At 36.7% G+C, this 22440-nt stretch overlaps 1 protein-coding gene across 50 annotated transcripts in view; it reads left to right on the top strand.

The window, feature by feature from the left end:
• The window catches only part of TTLL5 (tubulin tyrosine ligase like 5), a 297856-nt gene that overhangs the window by 81778 nt on the left and 193638 nt on the right, over positions 1-22440 (top strand). For 28 of the 50 annotated variants that reach the window (XM_063793745.1, XM_054666137.2, XM_063793747.1 and 25 more), the window contains 5 exons: positions 2273-2386; positions 2668-2759; positions 9918-9980; positions 14859-14897; positions 21653-21810. In XM_063793745.1, the coding sequence (XP_063649815.1) occupies positions 2273-2386; positions 2668-2759; positions 9918-9980; positions 14859-14897; positions 21653-21810 (466 nt within the window). The remainder of the gene's footprint in view (positions 1-2272; positions 2387-2667; positions 2760-9917; positions 9981-14858; positions 14898-21652; positions 21811-22440) is intronic. The other 22 variants (XM_063793768.1, XM_016926458.4, XM_024348810.3 and 19 more) reach the window with 1 other exon arrangement.

Genomic DNA, 22440 nt, shown 5'->3' on the forward strand with positions numbered 1-22440 from the left:
CTTTTTCCAAATTATACATTAAATAAGTGTTCACACTTTTTAAAGATTTATAAACAATGGTTATATTATTTATATTTGTTTCCTTCCTAAATCTTTCAACTTTCCCCTATAAACCCTCTCATTTTAACATCTACTGTTTAATTTATTCCCAGAGATTGAGGAAGTAAAAATATTTCCCAAAATCCTTCTGCAAAGTTTACTTCTAGCCATGATTGATGTCAGCACTTTCACGTATTTGTTTGTTCAACCAATATTTCTTGATTGACTTCATGCCAAGTACAGTGTATTGTTCTGGATGTTGAAGATACCACAGTAAAAGCCCCTGCACTTCACATGTTGCTTACATCTGTTGATTTCATGTTTTTCTTGATATAGATATCCATCATGGAGTTGCCAATCAGAAAATTTAGCTTTTATAACTCCCATGCTAGCTTTGGAGATTGGTTAGTTGGTCTCTCTTGTGTCCAAAGATAAAACCATCCATGGTTGGTTATTTATGTACATGAATATATTAGTCTGTTCAGGCTGTCATAACAAAATGCCATAGGCTGGGTGGCTTAAACAACAGAAATTTATTTCTCACAGTCTGAAGGCTGAGAAGTCCGAGGTGCCGGCAAGGTAGGCTTCATTCTAAGTCTTTTTTCTGTTGGCTTATAGGTCTCCATTTTGTTGTATGCTCACATGACCTCTTCTTTGTACACACACTAGCTGGGGTCTGGGGGAGAGAGAGTGAGATCAAACTCTCTGGCATCTCTCTTTTTTTTTTTTTTTTTTTTTGAGACGGAGTTTTGCTCTGTTGCCCAGGCTGGAGTGCAGTGGCGTGATCTCAGCTCACTGCATGCTCCGCCTCCTGGGTTCACGCCATTCTCCTGCCTCAGCCTCCCGAGTAGCTGGGACTACAGGTGCCCGCCACCACGCCCAGCTAATTTTTTGTATTTTTAGTAGAGATGGGGTTTCACCGTGTTAGCCAGGATGGTCTCAATCTCCTGACCTTGTGATCTGCCCACCTTGGCCTCCCAAAGTGCTGGGATTACAGGCATGAGCCACCGTGCCCAGCCACCATCTCTTCTTATAAGGACACTAATCCCATTACACCAGGGCCCCACTCTCATGACTTCATCTGACTTTAATTACCTTCCAAAAGTCCCATCTCCAAATGCTGTCACATTGGAGGTTAGGACTTCAACATGAGAATTTTTGAGAGAAACCAACATTCAGTCCATAACAACGGGTGTTGCTAAAAAGGCCAAAAGTTAGTTACCACAATGCCTTTGAATAGATATTCTACAAATAGAGAAAGAGAAATAATACCTCGTGACAATGGGGCTGCTGCTCTCTGGTTGAAGTTACTTCTAAGAATCAAGAGGACAATTTGCACCCATGTGGGCGAATTCTTTCTTACTTTTTGTACTTGGCAGATTTGTCTTATTTTTGTCTGTCACTTCATCTATTTCAATAATAGTGTATTATTATGCTTTTATACTGACTTCCTTTTTTACCTTTCTATTTCTCCACTCGCATAAAATCAAAATCACTTAAAACTTATGTTTTCAGATGACCTCCCTCATCATCATGTAGAAGCTGAAATAGCCAAGATCCTCTTCTGGGATCAGTGATGGACAGGGCCCATTTGACTGCCTTCTTGGAGTACCCAGGGTAGTCACGCTTGTTCCAGGCCTCTTGAAGTCCAGCAACCACAGTGATAGCCTTTTGGCCACAGCTCTTTTCTGTGTTACTGATGTCTCTCATCTCAATATTTCCCCCTCAAATTGTAAAACATTTCACAGCCCAACTTTTTCATTTGTGATATAATAGATTGTTCCTTGGTTTTGTGTCTTATGTCTCAATTCTCTTAATTCTTCATCTCCTGTGCTAAAAATATACCCACTGAAATAAATACACATTTATTTTTCTATTGAGGGCATCTTCAGATTTTTCCATATCCTTGAAATATTGGATGTGCTCTAAAACCAAGGTTTGGGTTAAATACTAGCTTAGAAAGTCACGTGGACCTCATTCTTTCTTTCTTCTCTTTTCTCTCTCAACCCATAGTGTTCTTTTACTGTTCTGTTTTCTCCTCTTGCCTTTGAGTTTATTAGCTTTCGTCTGTTTTCCAGGGTTCCAGGCTGAGATTAATTACAGAAAGTGGGCTATGAATTTGAGCTTATAAATCTTTGGAAAAATAATGATGTTGAGGGAATGAACAGAGGGTAATGAGGAATAATGAAAACTTAAAAAATTTTTTTTACTATTTTCATTTTCTTCTCCTTAGCGTTGCCGTCCACTCTCTGCCAGTGATGCGGAAATGAAAAACCTCGTGGGCTCAGCCCGGGAGAAAGGGCCAGGGAAGTTGGGTGGTTCTGTGCTTGGTCTGTCAATGGAGGAGGTAAAGATAAGTTCATTTTAGGCTTTTGTGGGTTAACACAGGGTTTAGTGAAAATTAGTGAGTGATTGATAATATTCATGACAAACTCATGTCTTACATTGAAAAGAGAAAGATTCAAGATTGGAGAAATGTTTTCTCAGGGAAGAACATTTTAAATGGAATTAATTTCTCCCTTCATGCTACTTTCATATTCTTGGGTCATAACTATCTTCCTTTGTCCTATAGCCACATGGACTCCGGTTTTCAAAATAGGTACTCATTTTATCTTATTTTTCATCTAGATCAAAGTTTTACGAAGGGTGAAGGAGGAGAATGATCGGCGAGGTGGATTTATTCGCATATTTCCTACATCTGAGACATGGGAAATATATGGGTGAGGTGACTACCTTTTTTTTTTATTCTTTACCTGAGGTCCATAGAATTAGATTAATTGTGATACACTGTCATCACTGCTCCCCCCGATGATGCTTTTCTTATTTTGTTTGTTTGTTTATAATATGATAAATATTATCCAACCCGAGAACTAGATTATTGACAGTAATTTAATATACCTGTGTATTATTTCTCCCTTTTAATCCTCTGCCTCCCTCCTAACTAGCTTCCTATCCCAGGGTTAGGGACTGTCCTAAACTTTGTGTTTATCATTACCTTGATTTGAAAAAAAAAATTGTTTATCTATATGTGTATCTAAGCAATATATTGTTTTATTGTGATCTAGTTTATATGCAGTAAAATGCATCTATTTTAAATGTACAGTTTGAAGATGATTTTTGGCAACAGTAGGCACCAGTTTAACCACTGTTACTGCCACAATGAAGATATAAAATATTTCCATCACCCTCATAGCCCTCTTTATCCCCTTTTATATTCAATCCTCCACATGACCCTGGGCTTCAGACATTATGACCTGCCTTCTGTCATTACAGTTTTCCTACAGTTCCACATAAATGGAATCATACAGTATGTACTCTTTTGTATCTGGACTCTTTTGTTCAGCGTAGTGTTTTTCATATTCATATGTGTTGGTTTATGAAGAATAGTTCGTTGTTATTATTATATACTATGTCATTGTTTGAATATACCAGAATTTGTTGAATATACCAGAATATACCACTCATCTTTTGTAGACATTTGGGTTGTGTTCAGTTATGGTCTCTTTTGAAGAAAGCCGCTGTGAGCATTCATGTACAATTCCCAGCACCTTTAAAATGTCTTTTCGTCATTTTCAGGCTTGCGTTTTTCTGATGAGAAGCATACAGCAATTATTGTCTTTGTTCTTCTATGCATAATGTCTTTTTTTCCCAGCTTGCTTTTAGGATTATCTCTTTATAACTGATTTCCTCTTTTCTTTTCTTTTCTTTTTTTTTTTTTTTTTTTTTTTTTGGAGACAGTGTCTCACTTTGTTGCCCAGACTGGAATGCAGTGGCACAATCTTGGCTTACTGCAACGTTGGCTTCCTGGGCTCCACTTCAAGCTATCCTGCCACCTCAGCCTGCCAGGTAGCTAGGACTACAGGTATATGCCACTGTGCATGACTCATTTTTGTATTTTTTTGTAGAGATGGGGTCTCCCCATGTTGCCCAAGCTGGTCTTGAACTCCTGGGCTCAAGTGATCCATCTGCCTCGGCCTCCCAAAGTGCTGAGATTATAGGCGTGAGACACCGTGCTTGGTCACAGCTGATTTTCAGCAGTTTGATTATGATGTGCCTTGGTGTCATTTTCTTCATGTTTCTTGTGCTCGGGATTCATTGAGCTTCTTCATCTATGGGCTTATAGTTTTATTCAAATTTGGAAACCTTTTGGCCTTTATTTCTTCAAATATTTTTTTCTAATTTTCTCCTTTCCTGTCTTCTTTTGGGACTCTGGTTACATGTTAACTTAGTTTATATTTTACCACAAATCTGGCTGTGCTCATGTTTTTTCAGACTTTTTTTTCTTGCTTTCCTTAATTTGGGATGGTTTTGTATTTCTGTGTGTCTCTAAGGTCATTCATCATTTTGTCTGCAGTGCCTAGTCCTCTATTAATTCTACCCAGTGAAATTTTCATTTCAGATATTTTATTTTTCATCAGTTTTTGTGTCTCCTTTTTCTCTTTTTCATTATGTTCATGATTTCCTTTACATTTTTGTTTACATGTTATAATATTTGTAATAAATGTTTTAAAATATCTTTTTCTGTTATCTGTCATTTTGGGGTCTGTTTCTATTGACTGGTTTTCCTCATGTTTATGGGTCACATTTTTGTTTCTTCACATGTACAGTAATTTTTTTAATTGAATGCTAGACATTGCAGATGTTATATTGTTGAGTGTTTGGATTTTATTGCCTTCTTTAAACCCTTTTGAATTTTTTTTTTTTTTTTTTTGGTCAGGCACTTAAGTTACTTGTAGATCAGCTTATCTTTTTCAGGCTTATTTTTAAGCATTGTTATGGTTTGTTTATAGTAGCTTTTTGTCTAGATCCAGGTTAGTTCCTCCACTAAAGAGTCTTTTGAGGTGTCTGTTAAATTACCTCCACGTTCAATGAGATCTTTTCATTCTGTCTGGTGGGAACTCAATTTGCAACCTCATGTGAGCTCTGGGAATTATTCAGCTTACACCTTACCTTCTCCTTAATTTGTTCTTTATCCTGATAGTTGCACTTTGCTCAGCCTTGTGGACTTTCACCCTATACCTAAGCAGATTTGTATTCACCCAAACATTCAAGGGGTCCCTCATGATGATTTTTGAATATCTTCTCCTGCACAACTTCTTCTCCAGGACATTGCTCTGAAGATTCTAGACACTCCCTAGAAATTAGATTTCTGTTATCTCTTTTCAGAGACAGTTGGGCTCTATTTGCATTTCCTCTCTTTCTGCGTAGTCTGGAAATTGCCTTTAGACAGAAATGTAGGGCAGTTGTACTTCGTGTATTTCCCTCTGTCAGAGATCACAGTCCTGTGCTGCCAGTTGTTTAATGTCTGAAAACAGTTATTTCAAATAACTTGTAAACTTTTCTAGCTGTTTATGGTAGGAGAGCGTGTCCTGTAACAGTTATCCTCTCATGTATAGAAGCAGAATTCTATTGTTTTGTTTGAATCACTTTTAAACTTTTTCTTAAAAAAAAAAAAAAAAAAGACATGTTCTATGTATTCTTGCTTTTTTCATTCAGCATTTTGTAATTCAGGTTCATGTTACATATAGTTACAGTACACTTTTTTCAATGCTTTTGTATTTACTGTGTGTTTATATTGCTGTTAATTTTTCTGTTCTCCTGTTGTTAAGTATTTGACTTCTTTCTGGTCTTTTGCTGTTAAGGACAGCTGTGGTGCAGATATTCTTGTATGTGTCTGCTGGGCATGTATCTAGGAGTGGAATTACTGGGCCTTAAAATATGTGAGCCAGTAAATGGCCTGGTGCCACTCATTTCAGATCCGTTGCTGAAGTTTTTGTATAGGCTCAGTGCCTTAAGACATGTGAATGTTAAGCTTTAAAAGGTAATGCTTTAGGAAAAAAAATAAAGCTAAATTGTTTTCCAAAGTGGCTATGTAAACTATCAGCAATGCATAAGAGAGTCTGTTGATCTGTATCTTCTCCAATTGCAGTACTGTCAGACTTCTTAATTTTTGTCAATCTAATGGGAGTAAAATATCTTATTTTGGTCTTGATTTGCATTTCTATGATTTCTAGTAAGGTTGACACTCTTTGTACTTGTTTATAGGCAACACACTTTCTTCCTCTGGTGACTGCATTTTGACCTAGTTGGGATGTTCGTGGTTCTAAGTATAGAGGTAGAACTTAGAGCAATAAAAGAAAAAGCCATTTTTAAAAATTTGCTTGCTTGTTTTGAAAACCTAGCTGTTCATAGAGAAATCGTCCTTTTATCTTTTAAAATACGCTATTCATGTAGTTATACCTTATGAAGACCTAGGAGTTCAACAGAAAAATATTACATGGGTTTTCTTGAAAATTATATATATGTGTATATCTTTTGAAATGTTTTTTAAAGAATTTGAATTTTTGCATTTCCTAGAAAGTGTATCTTTTAATTAATGAAAGGGAGACCATTTACTTTTGAGTATTTCAAGATATAGGACCTTACTTTGAGTATCTTTTTCTATGGAATCAATTACAAATAATCTTGAGGTCTCTTAAGGAAGTCCAACAATGATACCTTTCTTTACTAGGTTGGTTTTGAACTAGTTGAGAAATAAAACAAGGACTAAAATAGATAGAAACCAAAATACTGTATTTTTTACTGATAAAGTCTAGGTTGGGGGAATTGATTGTAACTGTCTACAAGCAAATGCACTTCCTGTTGAGCTTCAGAATTGGACGGACTTATATTCCTATTGTAAGCAAGGTTGGTCTGAGCCATGTATGGGGAGTGCTGACCCTATAGGAGCAGTAGAGGATATGTATTTCCTAAGTGGGGATTAGCTCCCAGGAGAAAAAAGAGAGGTGCTCAGTGCATCATTTTCTGTTTATTTTTCCTAAATTACCAATCACATTGGTAAGTTACTCTAACTCTCTTGGTGCATTCTGAGAAAAGAGGCTCAATTAATATTTAATATTAATTGAACTGCCTTTACATAGAATATGGGAGGTATGTTTATCTACTAACAAATATGCTATTTTATTAGTACATATATATTATCAACAAATGTCTACATTATGCTTGGTTCTTTGGTGTATAAAATAAATATTAGGTGGGCTCCCTGTCAGTTGAGAGTTAACAGTATGTTTATGGAAAATTATTTACACATATAATAAGAATAGCTTTATTACTTTATTCCTAATGATATTCTTAATCTTAATAATAAGAATAGCTCATATTTATATAGCTTTTTGTAATTTTAATGTACTTTGTATACTTCATTGTTTCACTCACATTTTAATGACAGGGATTCTAAGGCTCAGTAAAACAATGTGACTTGTCCGTAACCACACAGTGAGACTTGGGTCAGATATTCTGATCTAGATCCTACTTTTTTCCTGCTGCATCATACAGCTTTCCTAGAACAAAAAGTTTGCTCTGTAGGCACAGGTTATGAGAGGTCCTTAGGCATACAGTAGAGACACGTTAGGGCATATCAGGGAAGGCTTTGTACAGCAGGGTGGACTTGACCTGCTTTTTGAAGGGTGTAGTGCAGTAGAAAACTGCTTATCAGCAGAGGATTATCAGCGGAGGATACCTTCCAAGAGCCCCTGTGGATGCCTGAAACTGTGGACAGTACCAAACAGTTGACCCTTAAGCAACATGGATTTGAAGTAAAATTATACATGGATTCTCTTCTACCTCTGCCACCCCGAGACAGCAACTAGATCTTCTTCCTCCTCCTTATGATTTTCTTAATACATTTTATTTTCTCTAGCTTACTTTATTGTAAGAATACAGTATGTAGTACATATAACATGCAAAATATGTGTTAATCCACTTTTTGTGTTATTGATAAGGCTTCTGGTAAACAGTAGGCTATTAGTAATTAACTTTTTTGGGGAAGCAAAAGTTATATGTGGATTTTTGACTCTGTGGCGGGGCCAGTGCCCCTAAACCCCACATTGTTCAAGGGTCAACTATATATACTATGTTTTTTACTATATATGTACCCATGATAAAGTTAAATTTATTAATTAGGCACAGTAAGATATTAATAGTAACTAATAATAAAATAGAGCAGTTAAAACAATATTCTGTAATACAAGTTATGTGAATGTGGACTCTCGAATATCTTATTGTTCTGTACTTACCCTTCCTTTTGTGATGATATGAGATGGTACAGTGAGATGAGATGAAGTGAGGTGAACGCCATAGGCATTGTGACATGGTGTTAGGCTACTGTTGACCTTCTGTATTCCTGAATGTGTGTAACCATCCCTTATTTGCAGTAAATGGCTTGGTGTCACTCATTTCAGATCCCTTGCTGAAGTCTTTGTATGGGCTCAGTGCTTTCTGGTGTGACACACTGCTGTCACTTGCTCATGTCTTCCACCCCAAAATGTAATGTCTTTTCCACCTGAGCACTTATCATGCACTGTGGCCATCACTTTTGCAATCTGAGGTGTGACAGCAAAACTAGCATGAATTTCTTTCTTCTTCTTCACGATGTCATGGGTAGAAAATTTGTTCTTATTTTAGCAGCTCCAGCATGTGATTTCTTTTTCCTTAAGTCAAGAACTTTTACCGTTTCACCAAAAGGAAGCACTTTACAGTTCTCTTTGGCATATGCAGATTGCCAGCCTCACTACTCTTGTCTTTTGGGGCCATTATTAAGTAAAATAAGGATTCTTTGAACACAAACACTGCTAAGTGATTCATGGGCCTGGAGTGTCTACAGTGCAGAGACGCTGGACAAAGGGATGATCCACATTCCTGGTGGGAAAGAGCAGAATGCATGAGATTTCATCACGCTCCTCAGGACAGTGCATAATTTAAAATTTATGAATTATCTCTGGAATTTTCCATGTAATATTTTCAGTCTTTCGTTCACTGTGGGTAACTGAAACATGAGGGAGGACCACTGTATAGATGTAGAGGAGATATGGGGAGAAGATAACCAGTCAGAGGCAAAAGATCAGTGGGAGGTGAGAGAGTGTTACTGGAAAGGGGTCCCGATCCAGACCCCAAGAGAGGGTTCTTGGATCTTATACAAGAAAGAATTCTGGTGAGTCCATAAGGTAAAGTGAAAACAAGTTTATTAACAAAGTAAAGGAATAAAAGAATGGCTGCTCCATAGGCAGAGCAGCCCCGAGGGCCGCTGGTTGCCCCTTTTTATGGTTATTTCTTGATTGTATGCTAAACAATCAAGAAATAAGGTGGATTATCCATGCCTCTCCTTTTTAGACCATGTAGGGTAACTTCTTGACATTGCCATGGCATTTGTAAACTGTCGTGGTGCTGGTGGGAGTGTAGCAGTGAGGACAACCATTGTTCCTCTCACTGCCATCTTGGTTTTGGTAGGTTTTAGCCAGCTTCTGTACTGCGACCTGTTTTATCAGCAGGGTCTTTATGACCTGTATCTTGTACAGACCTCCTGTCTCATCTTGTGACTTAGAATTCCTAACCATCTGGGAATGCAGCCCAGTAGGCCTAGCCTCATTTTACCCAGCCCCTGTTCAAGATGGAGTTGCTCTGGTTCAAATGCCTCTGACAAGAGGATTCTAAGGAGACTTGGCTGACTGTACTGCAGGATCCGTGTTGGGCAACTGTGTGGAGAAAGTGTGAATGAATTGATGTTACAGATGATCCAACTTTTGAAAGTTTGGAAGAGAAAGTATTTGCCTTAAGCAGTAGACATCGAGGAGCCACTGAAAGCTCTTAATTTGGGAATAACATGATTGAAACAGTCTCTTATCTACATTTTCAGGCCCTTTATGCATCTCCTATTCCCAGTTTCATTTGACCTATATATAAATTTTTGTTAATTTTTCTTTTATCATTAAAAACAGTATATAAGTACCCCTGTTATTTCTGTGCTTGATTCATGGTTGTATTTCTACATTTTCCTCTTGAACTAGCTTAAGAAATAACCAGTTTCTTTCTTTGCTTTTCAGGTCCTACCTCGAGCATAAGACCTCAATGAACTATATGCTGGCAACACGCCTCTTCCAGGACAGGTAGAGATTTGCTAAACTTTAAATTTAGGACTAGATCACAAGATTAAAAGAAAGTACATGTCAAAGAAGGAAAGAGACCTTATAAAAGTCTTTATGTAAAATCTCTGCTAGAAAGAAAAGTCCTGTAGAAAGCATGCTATCATGACTCATTTTTCCAGAATTTATCATGAACTCTCAGCACTTTGTAACATTTCCAAAAGACAAAAATTTAACTATAAAGATCTTTGAGCAATTTTAACAGATGCCTTAAACTTTATTCTTCTTTAAGGAAGGCCTTTACTCAGTGCCATTATACTTTAGATGCAGTTTTAATAGACACGATTATCTGTTTTTCTAGACCTGAAGATACTAGAATTATCAGATTGGAAAAAGTGGAGGGGAGGTAATTCATAAAATAAATACACTGAAACTTTGATAAGAAATGACAACTGATAATCTCAGTACAAGGGAAAATAGAAGGAAATGATGGAAAACAGACATTGGAATTTAAATAGCACAGCAATCAGGGCTGCTTAGTCCCACATACTTTTGTAGCCCCTGAAACATAACTGCATTGCAGTACAGTTCATTAATTGATTATCAAAATAAGGCACCCTAGTTATTTAGAGAAACCTACATTATTTTGAGGATATATGTACGTTTTTGAAGGATTCTTAAAATAGATACCCATGTTTTAACCATCTGCAATTTCATGATCTAGTATCAGGAAATACATGGGATTTGCAATTTGTCTCTGTAAATTTGTGGTAATTACGATTGATTAAGTAATCACATTGTGTAGATTCTAAAGAAAGAGATCTTTGGATTTACGTACAAGACAGAATCTCATTTCTTTATATGTATAAAACCTGTGGGTTTTTCCTCCCCTCTATGAAAACTTTTACAAGGTTTCTTTTATCTTTAGAGTTTAGATACTTTGCCAGGATGTGTTCTGATACGTCATTTTTCATTATTTTGGTTATGCAGTGAGTGCGGCCTTTCAGTCTTTCAGCTGTGGGAAGTATTTCCCTTATCCTTTCTTTTCTCTCCTTGTGGAATTCCTGTTAGATAAATTTTGGCTATAACCTCCATATTTCTTTACTGTTTTTAAACTTTTGGTTTTGCTTCTTAGCTTTAAATTCTTGGAGATTTCTTGGATTTTGTCTTCCAAAACTAAATTGATCTTCAACCATATCTATATTGTTATTTATTTCCCACACAAGATAGGGGTGTTTAATTTAGTTTTTTATTTTGGCAAGTGTGTTTTTAATATACAAGAACTATTTTTGCTTTTCGATTAGTTTTAGTATTTCATGGATGTAATGTCTTTTCAGATCTCTATTTTAGATTGTTTAAAGTTCCTTTCTGTTTTTTGCATTATTTTAATTCTTCTGGATTAGTTGTATTTATTCATCTTATTCTTTCTAGTTTTAACTTCTATATATCTGCAAATGTATGGTGATCTTTGTCCAGTCGTATTTAGAAGTAATGAACTGTTTGCTTAAGACAGGTAGTTTGCTTCACAGGTTATATAGGTCTGTTTCTGAACTGACATGGACACTGCGCTTGAGGCTGGATCTTCCTATACTTGAATTTCCCAGGAAGGGGAAGGAGGGCAGAGTAGGCATTCTGGGGACCACTGCATTAGCCAAAATGAGGAAGTATCTGCCTAGGAGTAGCAAAAAATAAACAATTTGAGGTGTAATAATATGTGTGCCTCTTTGTTAACATATTAAATAGTAAGAGGTAGCAGCAGATCTAATACCTACCATAATTTCAAACGGTGATAAATATTGACAGTATTTCAAAATAGTTGTAAGAATTCTAAAATAATATGAAGAAAGATGCATTATTTCTTTTGGTAATGAAGTCACATTAATCCACTACTGTGGATAGTTTCCTACATTTATATGGAGGAAATGCTAAATTTCAATTAGAGGATGTAAGTTTTTTTCTATCCAAGTTTGTATATTCCCTGCATTCTTTCTTGAGGCCCCAGTTAACAGCTCCTGCTTATGAAGCATTCTAAAAACTTTGATTAAAAAAAGCATAATTTGGCCAGGCGCGGTGGCTCACGCCTGTAATCCCAGCACTTTGGGAGGCTGAGGTGGGCAGATCACCTGAGGTCGGGAGTTCGAGACCAGCCTGACCCACGTGGAGAAACCCCATCTCTACTAAAAATACAAAATTAGCCAGGCTTGGTGGCGCATGCCTATAATCCCAGCTACTTGGGAAGGCTGAGGCAGGAGAATCGCTTGAACCTGGGAGGTGGAGGTTGCTCTGAGCTAAGATCGCACCATTGCATTCCAGCCTGGGCAACCAGAGCAAAACTCTGTCTCCAAAAAAAAAAAAATAATAATAATAATAATAATTTTCCCTGTTTAGCTAAGAAAAACCCTCATGATCTACCCATGCTTACCTTTTTAGCCTAATTGTCACTTTTTCACACCAACTGATGGCCATTTCTACTTGCTCTTTTATACATCCATATTCTTACAAACTCCCCTTCTTTTGGAATGGCCTTCAATCCATCCCTAAATTCTTCTAGCTTTGTCCTTCCTCCTCTATCCTAGATTAGAAAGAGGTACTCCCAGCCCTTCTTTTATCCCTCAGTCTAATTTAGATTCCCAGATTGTATAATTGCCTGTTTACTAATTTGTGCTTTCCAGGTTGGCTCTTAAGAGTAGATACTTTGTTATGTTCATCTTTGTCAGTGTCAAGAACCTACCACATGGTAGGCACACAGACGGAAACATGCATTGAAAAAAATGAGATTGTGTTTGTAGCAAGTTCTAGTATCTTCCAATAAATCTGTTCTCTCATCAGTCTAAATTGATATTTTCCTTCTTGCAGATCCAATTAATTTTGTTATTGTTAGGACCATTTTCAAACTAATTCTCTACTCATTTCTTTTAGGTTAATTTTGACTACCTTCCTTACCTTCTTGACTCCTCCCCGACCTACCCACCCTGTTCTGGCAAACAGTATCTTACATACTGTCTCATACTATGGCAGTAGCTTTAACCCTGGCTTATGTCCTGGCCACCCCCCCACCGCCCCCCACCCCCACCCAGAGTGAAGTATTGGTACTTACTAAAAGCTGCCCAGGTAATTATAATGTAAAGTCATGATTGCAAATTACTGGAGAAAACCATTATCTGGGTGAAAAACTTAAAATCATTTTGAGACTTTCTGATGATTACCTGACAATATCAGGACATTTACATGGATAGAAAACATGGGAAAGGAAAGACAAAACATCTTGGTGAAGACTTACCTTTTCACTGGATTTTTCTTTGCATATCATCTACATTGCATTTGTCTCTTTACAAAAAAAAAATCAAAACATGTTATGTGACTCTATATAATATTTTTGAAGTGACAATTTTAGAATGGAGAACAGATTAATGAGGCAGGGTTTAAGAGGTATGGGTAGTTATAAAAGGGCAACATAGGGGATCTTCATGGTGATATAATCATTGAGTATCTTTTCTGTGGTGGATACATGAACCTACACAGGCAGTAAACATGTACTGAATTAAATACACACGTACATAAATGAGTACAAGTAAAACTGGGGACTTTTTTTTTTTTTTGAGACAGTGTCTCACTCTGTTGCCCGGGCTGGAGTGCAGTGGCGCAATCTCGGCTCACTGCAACCTCCTCCTTCTGGGTTCAAGTGATTCTCCTGCCTCAGCCTCCCGAGCAACTGGGATTATGGGCTCATGACACCACACCTGGCTAATTTTTGTATTTTGTAGTAGAGATGGGTTTCGCCATGTTGGCCAAGCTGATCGCGAACTCTTGGCCTCAAGTAATCCACCTACCTCGGCCTCCCAAAGTGCTAGAATTACAGGCGTGAGCCACTGCCTAGCCAGAAATTTTTTAAGAGTGTTAAATGAAAGGAAATTGAATGAGAGTGTTTTAAAAGAAAAACAAAAGCCTATTTTAACATGAATAGCACTCAATTTCTGTGGTTAGAGCCCAGTCTTAGTTTAGAGACAATGGAGAGTATCTTTTTTCAATAGAGGTTTTGTTGTTGTTGTTGTTGTTTTGTTGTTTTTGAGAGGAGTCTCGCTCTGTTGCCCAGAGTTGAGTGCAGTGGCATGATCTTGGCTCACTGCAACCTCCGCCTCCCAGGTTCAAGCAATTCTCCTGCCTCAGCCTCCCAAGTAGCTGGGATTACAGGTTCACGCCACCACGCCTGGCTGATTTTCTGTATTTTAGTAGAGACAGGGTTTCACCGTACTGCCCAGGCTGGTCTTGACCTCCTGAGCTCAGGCAATCCCCCTGCTTCGGCCAGCCAAAGTGCTAGGATTACAGCTGTGAGCCAATGCGCCCGTCCTTTTAATAGAGATTTTTTTTTTAATTGTGGAAAATATATTTCTGATGAGCATCCCTTTTGAACCCCATGAGAATTGAGCTTGGTTTCTTTTCCTAAAACAGTTCAGTGAAAGTAGAAAGAGCACTGCAGTTTGAGACCTAAGCCAGGGGCTCAGATGTAAGCCCTTTAAGCTCCGGCCATGGCAGGTCAAAAAATTATTTTATCCTGCTCCTTTCTATAAATGGAGCGAATTAACAACCTTCTTCACATGGTGGTTGTGATGAATAAGCAGTTTGCTTTGTGAATAGATAAGCAAGTACAAATAATTGTTATAATTTTTCTCTATAATTTGTCCTTTTTTGTTTTTTATTGATGTCCCTCCAGCTCACAGCACTCTACTCTTTTATGAGAATGTTCTCAATTTATCTGTCTGCTTTTCTGCAAAGATGCCCTCCTTGGCCTAATGTCATGTTGAATTTCTGTATTAAAAATTTCTGGAGTGCATGTGTGTGTGAACTCAAGAGAGACTACCTGAATAGCATTCTCTAACCCAGTTGTCCTTTCTGCTTCTGTAGGGGAAACCCAAGAAGAAGCTTATTGACAGGAAGAACACGGTAATTGACTTTTAAAAGTTGAGAAATGCTTTCCATGTGCATAATGTGTGACCATGCACAGACTAAGCATAATACCTTATATAACCATTTTTAGTTTGGTTCAGCTTGAATAGTAACATAAACATTTTTTCTATTGAAAAAGTGTTTTGTGGCCACTTTTTACAAGCTAAGTTTGAGATTTACTTCACTGTAACTACAGGTATACTATTCTAACTGAAGATGGTATTCTCGTTTAGCTGTGTGAGAGAGAGTATTAATGAGATTTTGAAACTACTGTCATGTTAGATTCAAGTACAGAGTTTGTGTTTTGGCCTTGACATACCTGAGGCACACAGCTCTGTGCCTCATGGTACAGAAGAGAACCTGTTTCTAGTTTGCCACAGAACTGAAAGTATACAAAACACCTGTGGACTTTCATTTAGGCAGAGAGCCCTTTAAAGCATAAATCTAATTTTTCTTTAAAGAAGGAATACATTATGATTGCCATTTAGTTAAGGGAAAACTGAGATAAATCAAGTTTGTAGCTTGTTTCCAAATAGAAAGTCACACTTGGTGTATAAGTTTTCTCCAGTTTTGAGTCAAGAAATATGCTTCCTATAACATACTGCTGTTAACTTGGAAATTGAGAAAAAAGAAAAAAATCTTAAACATTAAGAATATATGAAGAGCACTGAGTTCTGTTGTTCATTTTTTGGCACTCATTTTATATTGCCATCAATAGGGATTTTGGGCCCTGTAGAGGTGTAAGCAGATGCAAGCTGGCATATGATAGACCATATGCTGGAGCATGAAACAAGTCCTAATATATTTAAAAGGATTAAAATGATACAGAGTATGTTCTTTGGCCCCAATAGAATTGAATATCAATAACAATAGAAAATCTTCACATATTTGGGAATTAAACATTTCTAAATAATCCATGGGTAAAAGAAGAAATCATGAGGAAAATTAGAAAATACTTTGAACTGAATGATACTAAAAATATGTCAAGATATGTACGCTACAGCTAAAGTAGTGCTTTGGGGGAAATTATAAGTTTAAATGCTTACCTTGGAAAACTGAGGACTGAGATCACTGTTCTAATGTTTGTTTTAAGAAACTGAAAAAAGTAGAGTAACTCCAAAGTAAGTGGAAGAAAGGAAAGGCAGAAATCAAATAAAAAACAAACAGTAAAGAATGTTAACAAAATCCAAAGTGTGTTCATTGATAAGGTAGCATAATTGATAAACCCTTAGGTAGACTGATCTAGAATAAAGAGAAAGGACACTAATTACCAATATCATCAGATAGAAAAGAGAGGATTTCACTATAGATTCAGTAGACATAAAGTGGATGCTAAGGTGCGGAAAAAGGATATTAAGGCAATATTATTAGCAACTTTATTCAATTACTTTGACAACTTAGTTGAAATGACAATTCTTTGTGGTGGTGGGAAAGTTGGGGGCAACACCCAAACTGATACCAGCTGAAGTAGAAATTTTGAAAAGCCCTGTATCTGTTGAGAAAATTGAAATTGTCCTGAAAAACTTTCCTATAGAGAAAACTCCAGGCTCACTGGTTTCACTATTGAATTCTGTCAAGCATTTGAGGAGTAATAACACCAATCTTATACAGATTCTTTTAAGAATATAGGAAGGGACACTTCCCAGTTCATCTTACGATGCCAGCATGACCATGATACCAAAACCTGACAAAGACATTAAAATAGAAGAAGAAGAGAAAATTACAGGCTAATATCCTTCATGAACATAGACACAAAATTTCTTAATACTAGCAAATCTAATCTGCCAGTATAAAAAGGATAATACATATGACTGAGATTTTCTCCAGTATTGCAAGGTTGGCTTAACATTTGAAAATTAGTCATTGAAATTCACCATATTAATTACAGGGGAAAAACTAGATTATCATTTCATTAGATATCCCAAAAAAGCAACTGATGAAATTCAGCACATATTTATGAGAAAAACTCAGCAAATCAGAAATAGAAGGAAACTTCTTTGATAAAGGCCTTATATGAAAAACCTCTTGCTATCATCATATTCAGTAAAATATTGAAGGCTTTTTCCATATGATTTGTAATAGGGCAAGATGTAATAAAAGATGTGGACATCTTTTATTCACGTTGTACACTAGTATAGTAAAGCAAGGCAGTGAAAAAAGAAATGCACACAGATTGGAAAGGAGGAAGTAAAATGTCTATTTTTGGATGACATGATCAGGTTAGTAGAAAATCCTAAGGCATCTATAACTACAAGAACACAGAAGTGAACTTAGCAAGGTCTTAGGATACAAGATCGACATACTAAAATCAATTGTATCTTAATGTACTAGTAGTAAATAATTGGAAAATGAAATTTTAAATTATATTTACAACAGCATTTGAAAATATGAAATACTTAGGAATAAATTTAACAAAACATGTTCAATACCTATACAGTAAAAACTATTAAATATTACTGAAATAAATTAAAGAAGACCTAAATAAATGGAGAGATATGCCATATTTGTTGATTAGAAGAATTCATATAGTTAAAATAGCCATTTTCCTGAAATTGATATAAAGATCCAGTGCAATTTCAATCATTATTCTGGTAGATTTTTTTAAAAGGAACAGACCAACATTTAAAAATTTATATTCAAATACAAAGGACTCAGAATATCCAAAGTAATCTTGAAAAAGACTTAACGTACTTGACCTAAATACTGTAATTCTACAGTATTCAAGATATTGGCAAACTGATCATATTGAAATAGAATAGGAAGCCCAGAAATAGACCCACATTTATATGGTCAAAGTAATCCAATGGTGAAAGGAAATTATTTTTTAAAAATGAGGATGGAACAACTGAATATCGTATTTTTAAAAATGAACCCCAACCGCTGTTTCCCATAGAAATTAGAGATGATTCATAGATACAAAAATGATTACTATAAAACTTATTGAAGAAAACATAATATCTTTGTGACTTTGGGCTTGGCAGTGTTTTTAGACATGACACAGAAAGCAATAAAAAACAAATAATGTTATATTTTCTCAAGATTAAAAACTTCATTATAAGATACTGTTAGGAAAATGATTTGGCAAGCCACTGACTGAGTGGAAATATGCATCAAACATATCTGTCAAAGGATTGATATCTAGGAACTATCAAGAACTCCTACAACTCAATAATAAAAAGACCATCAACCCAATTACAAAAGGATAAAATATTTGAACAGACACTTCAAAAGGAAGATATATGAGTAGCCAATATGCTTATGAAAATGTGCTTAACAACATTAGTTATCAGGGAATTACAAAGTAAAACCACGTTATACCACTGAACATCTAGCAGAATGGCTGAAATTATACTGACAATACTAAATGGCGGTAAGGATGTGGAACTAACAGAACTGTGATAAATTGTCGTTGACGGTGTAAACTGGTACAAGCACTTTAGGAAGAGACTGGCAGTTTGTTAGAAATATACAGATTTCACTTTGAGATCTACACAGAAGAAATAAACATAATCACAAAACAGCTTGTACAAATACGTTCATAGTAGCTTTATTCATAATGCTCCAAAACAGGAAACAACCTAAGTGTCCAACAAGAGAGCAGATAACTGTGGGTTATTCAGACAGTGACCTACTGCTCAGAAATAAAATGGGATGAATACTGACACACACAAGAGTGAATCTCAAAAGCATGCTGAATGAAAGAAGCCTTATACAAAACAGTTCATACTGTATGGTTTCGTTTTTATGAAATTCTAGAACAGGCAAAAGTAATACATGATGAAAAATTTACAACAGTGATTGCCTTTAGGATGTTAGGGAAGGATTGGCTAGATAGGAGTGGGAAGGGGCATGAGAACTTCTGAGGTGATACTAATGTTAAGAGTTTAGGTTATATAGCTCTAGGCATTTGTCAGAACGCATTAAGTGGACATTTAATATTTGGATATGTCACTGTATGTAACTTTTAGCTTACCCAACACAGTTCTATAAAACAATTATTAAACTCTAGATAGTAAGGATATGCATGTTGAAATGTTTATGAGCAAAATGCACTGATGTCTCTAACTTTGAATTGCTTTAAAAATTAGATAGACTGCTGGATGAAGGATGTATGATTGGATATATACGTGACGAAACAAAATATAGTAAAATGTTAATTGTAGAAACTAGGTGGTAAGTAGGTATATGGTTGTTCACTGTACAGTTCTTTAAACTTTTGTTTAAATATTTAAAAAAAAATGTTGGGGGCTGGGCGCGGTGGCTCACACCTGTAATCCCAGCACTTTGGGAGGCTGAGGCGGGTGGATCACGAGGTCAGGAGATTGAGACCATCCTGGCTAATACGGTGAAACCCCATCTCTACTAAAAATACAAAAAATTAGCCAGGCGTGGTGGCACATGCCTGTAGTCCCAGCTACCTGGGAGGCTGAGGCAGGAGAATTGCTTGAACCCAGGAGGCAGAGGTTGCAGTGAATCGAGATGGCGCCACTGCACTCCAGCCTGGGCGACAGAGCGAGACTCCGTCTCAAAATAAATAAATAAATAAATAAATAGTTGGAAAAAGTAAATGAAAAAGATGTAGCTAAAAGATATCCAACTTATTTTTAGGAAATTCAATTGTTTGTTAATTAACCAATATTTATGGCAAGTCAGCTGTGTGCTGGACAGTCTCATAAGCATCTAGGATACAGTGATACAAGACAAACATGGTCCTTGCCCTCATAGAACTATTATTCTGGCTTATCAGATTCATATTTTACCCAGCATTCCCTATCCTCTATCCCTTGTACTATTTAGGATTTATCTGTTTATCCAGGGTCTCTTGGTTCTTAGTTGTTATTTTAAAATCTCTTTAGAGAAAGAGATTTGTAGTAGCTTCTCCATATCTGTGAGCTTTTAGCGTTCATGTTTTCAGAAGTTTATTTTTTGAGTTTTTGTTGATAAAAAGAAATCTTTTTTTCCTAAAGAATGGAGTTCTTGACAATGTAGACGGTATAATGTAGACAATATAAACTCTTGTTTACATAATGAACGGTGGTTCATGAACGTAAACACTGGGCTTTAACTTATTAGGGTGTTGAATTAACTTCCACTCATTTAATTAGGATGACCTCAAACATTAAATTGTCTCCAATCACATTAAGTTTTTAAGAGACATGTCATTGGAGAGAGAGTTTGTGTGTTTATGAGATAACGATGTCGGTGTTAAGCTATGCCCATGTTTGTCCATACAGTTATCAAATTTGACCAAGTTTAAAAAAAAATACAAAATTGACCAAGTTAGCCAGACATTATTAAATAAATGGTTTAAATGATTTTATCTTTCTATCAGATTTGTTTTATTTTCTTTATTATCGAATTGGCTAAAAGTTTATTTCTATAGCTCTCTCTGTGTGTGTATGTGTGTGTGTTGTGTGTGTACGTACTCTTTGGGACTCTGATAAAATACATTGGAACTATTTTTAAAGTTAATTGATTTGCTTCCCATTTCTGCTCCCAGTGCCAGGACCTTCCTGTTTTTGGCTCTTTGTCTTACTCTGGAGAGAAGGCCTCCGAAAGACTTACCATCCATTCCATCCACCCAGAAATCCCTATCAGAAAGGTCCTAAATAGACCAAATGACACAGCCTTTTTATTATACTCAGAGACTGAAAACTCCCAGAGGAGTTAGGATGATTTCTTGACCTCAAAGGGAACACACTTTGAGTTCTAGAGAGTTCAGAGCCAACCAATTAGATATTGCGTTTGAGTGTAGAGAGTTGGCTACATGCTTTCAGTCACTGATACAGATACTGCTTTTCTGACCTGGTGACCCAGAGCCCGCTCTTTGGTGACTTGGTTATGGCTGCCTCTCTTGTATTTTGCTCAGTCCTTGTCTAGACTGGGCCTCATATCAGTCACTCCCTGATTTGTGATTTGTGTTACTTTAATGCCTAATGTAGCTGGTGCCAGCCCCCTTTCCACATCCCATTTCTCATTCTTGACTTGATGTATTTAGCCTTGTCCTATCTCTGCTGCCTTCCGTTGTCTGTGCCTCTGACTGTAACTCCTGACCTGTACTTAACACCTGTAAAGTCCCTGCCACCTTGCTCCACCTTCTCCTGTATATAATCAGGATCTTAAAGGAGGGTGGGTGCCTTGGCATTTCCTCATGTTGGGATGCTTGAGACTTGGTGAGTCCCTAGGGCTTGGTGACTTTTCACTAAGACACTTCTGTGCGTCTCAGTCAACTCGGTGCTCCCTCACGTATTCACAGATCATCAGCCTTTGTTCCCCTCATCTGAACCTCTGCTAAATCCATATTGTTTAGATTTTATATACATTCAAAAGAATATTTATAAAATGCTGAGTAAGTTATAATGGGTAGAAATGAAACAAACACCATTTGCCACCACTCAACTTAAGAATTAAGATGTTGTCATTTTTAAGGTATAAAGTATTTTAAGGTATAAGGTGTTGGGTGGCACTTTATAATCCCTGCAGTAAAGTAATAATCAGTATCACTGAACACTTAAAGGTCTTAAACATTGTCTTTAGCCGCATATTTTTTTAGAACATTTAATAAATTCAAATGGGTCACTAGTGAGGTTTTAACGTAGATTCTAGTGTTCCTCTTTATCTGTCAAACTTTTAGAATTCACTTGAGTTACCATGTCCAGTATGTCAGCATTATGGAATTCTGGGAAGCTTAGCCTTGGAATGAAGGAGAGAACTTTCTGAAGGCCATAGCTACCATGTTGCTTTTCCCCTAGAATGACTGCTGATGGAGCGCCAGAATTGAAGATAGAGAGTCTGAATTCAAAGGCCAAGCTGCATGCTGCACTTTACGAGAGGAAGCTCCTGTCTCTGGAGGTGCGAAAACGTAGACGACGGAGTAGCAGATTGAGGGCAATGAGGCCAAAATACCCAGGTATCTGCTGGTGAGCTTTCACCAAACTCCCTTATCTGGATCCTGCCAGACTGAGTTAACCAGCTGCTTACTCAGTATTTCATGAGTCAGAATCTTCCTGATCACATACACCTTTTTTATATAGTTTTTTCTCTGAAACTTAATTTCAACAAAGTCTTAAGTTTTTAAACCTTCCACTCTATAATATTTGTATTGAAGACTATCTGAAACACATACATTTTGGCCTTTGCTCTTATGTCAGCATCATACAAATACCTGATACTCTAGAAATAATATTAGCCTGAGTTTAATGGAATCCTGAGCATTACTGTTCAGGTTTTTTATAATTAGGTAAGTTCAGTTCATTCTTTAACATTGCTGAATGGCATAAGTATTTTAGACAAAGTGGAATTTCTTTCTCTCCCAGCTTCTACAATGTTGTAGGTCTGTTTATAATTGACTGATATACTGATTTCCTTTTTTTCTCTCCTTCCCTCCTGTGAACGTCTGTGTCAGGCAGTGTGTTAGTCCCTGAGGTTTTGCTGGTAAATAAAAAAGATATGGTCTCTGTCCTCATAGAACTTAGAAGGCGATAGAGAAGGATAATGAATAAACATAGGATAGAAAGATATTCCCCTGTTCTTTATACCT

The sequence above is a fragment of the Pan troglodytes genome, chromosome 15 (assembly GCF_028858775.2).
Source record: "Pan troglodytes isolate AG18354 chromosome 15, NHGRI_mPanTro3-v2.0_pri, whole genome shotgun sequence".
In the NCBI taxonomy this organism is placed as follows: Eukaryota; Metazoa; Chordata; class Mammalia; order Primates; family Hominidae; genus Pan; species Pan troglodytes.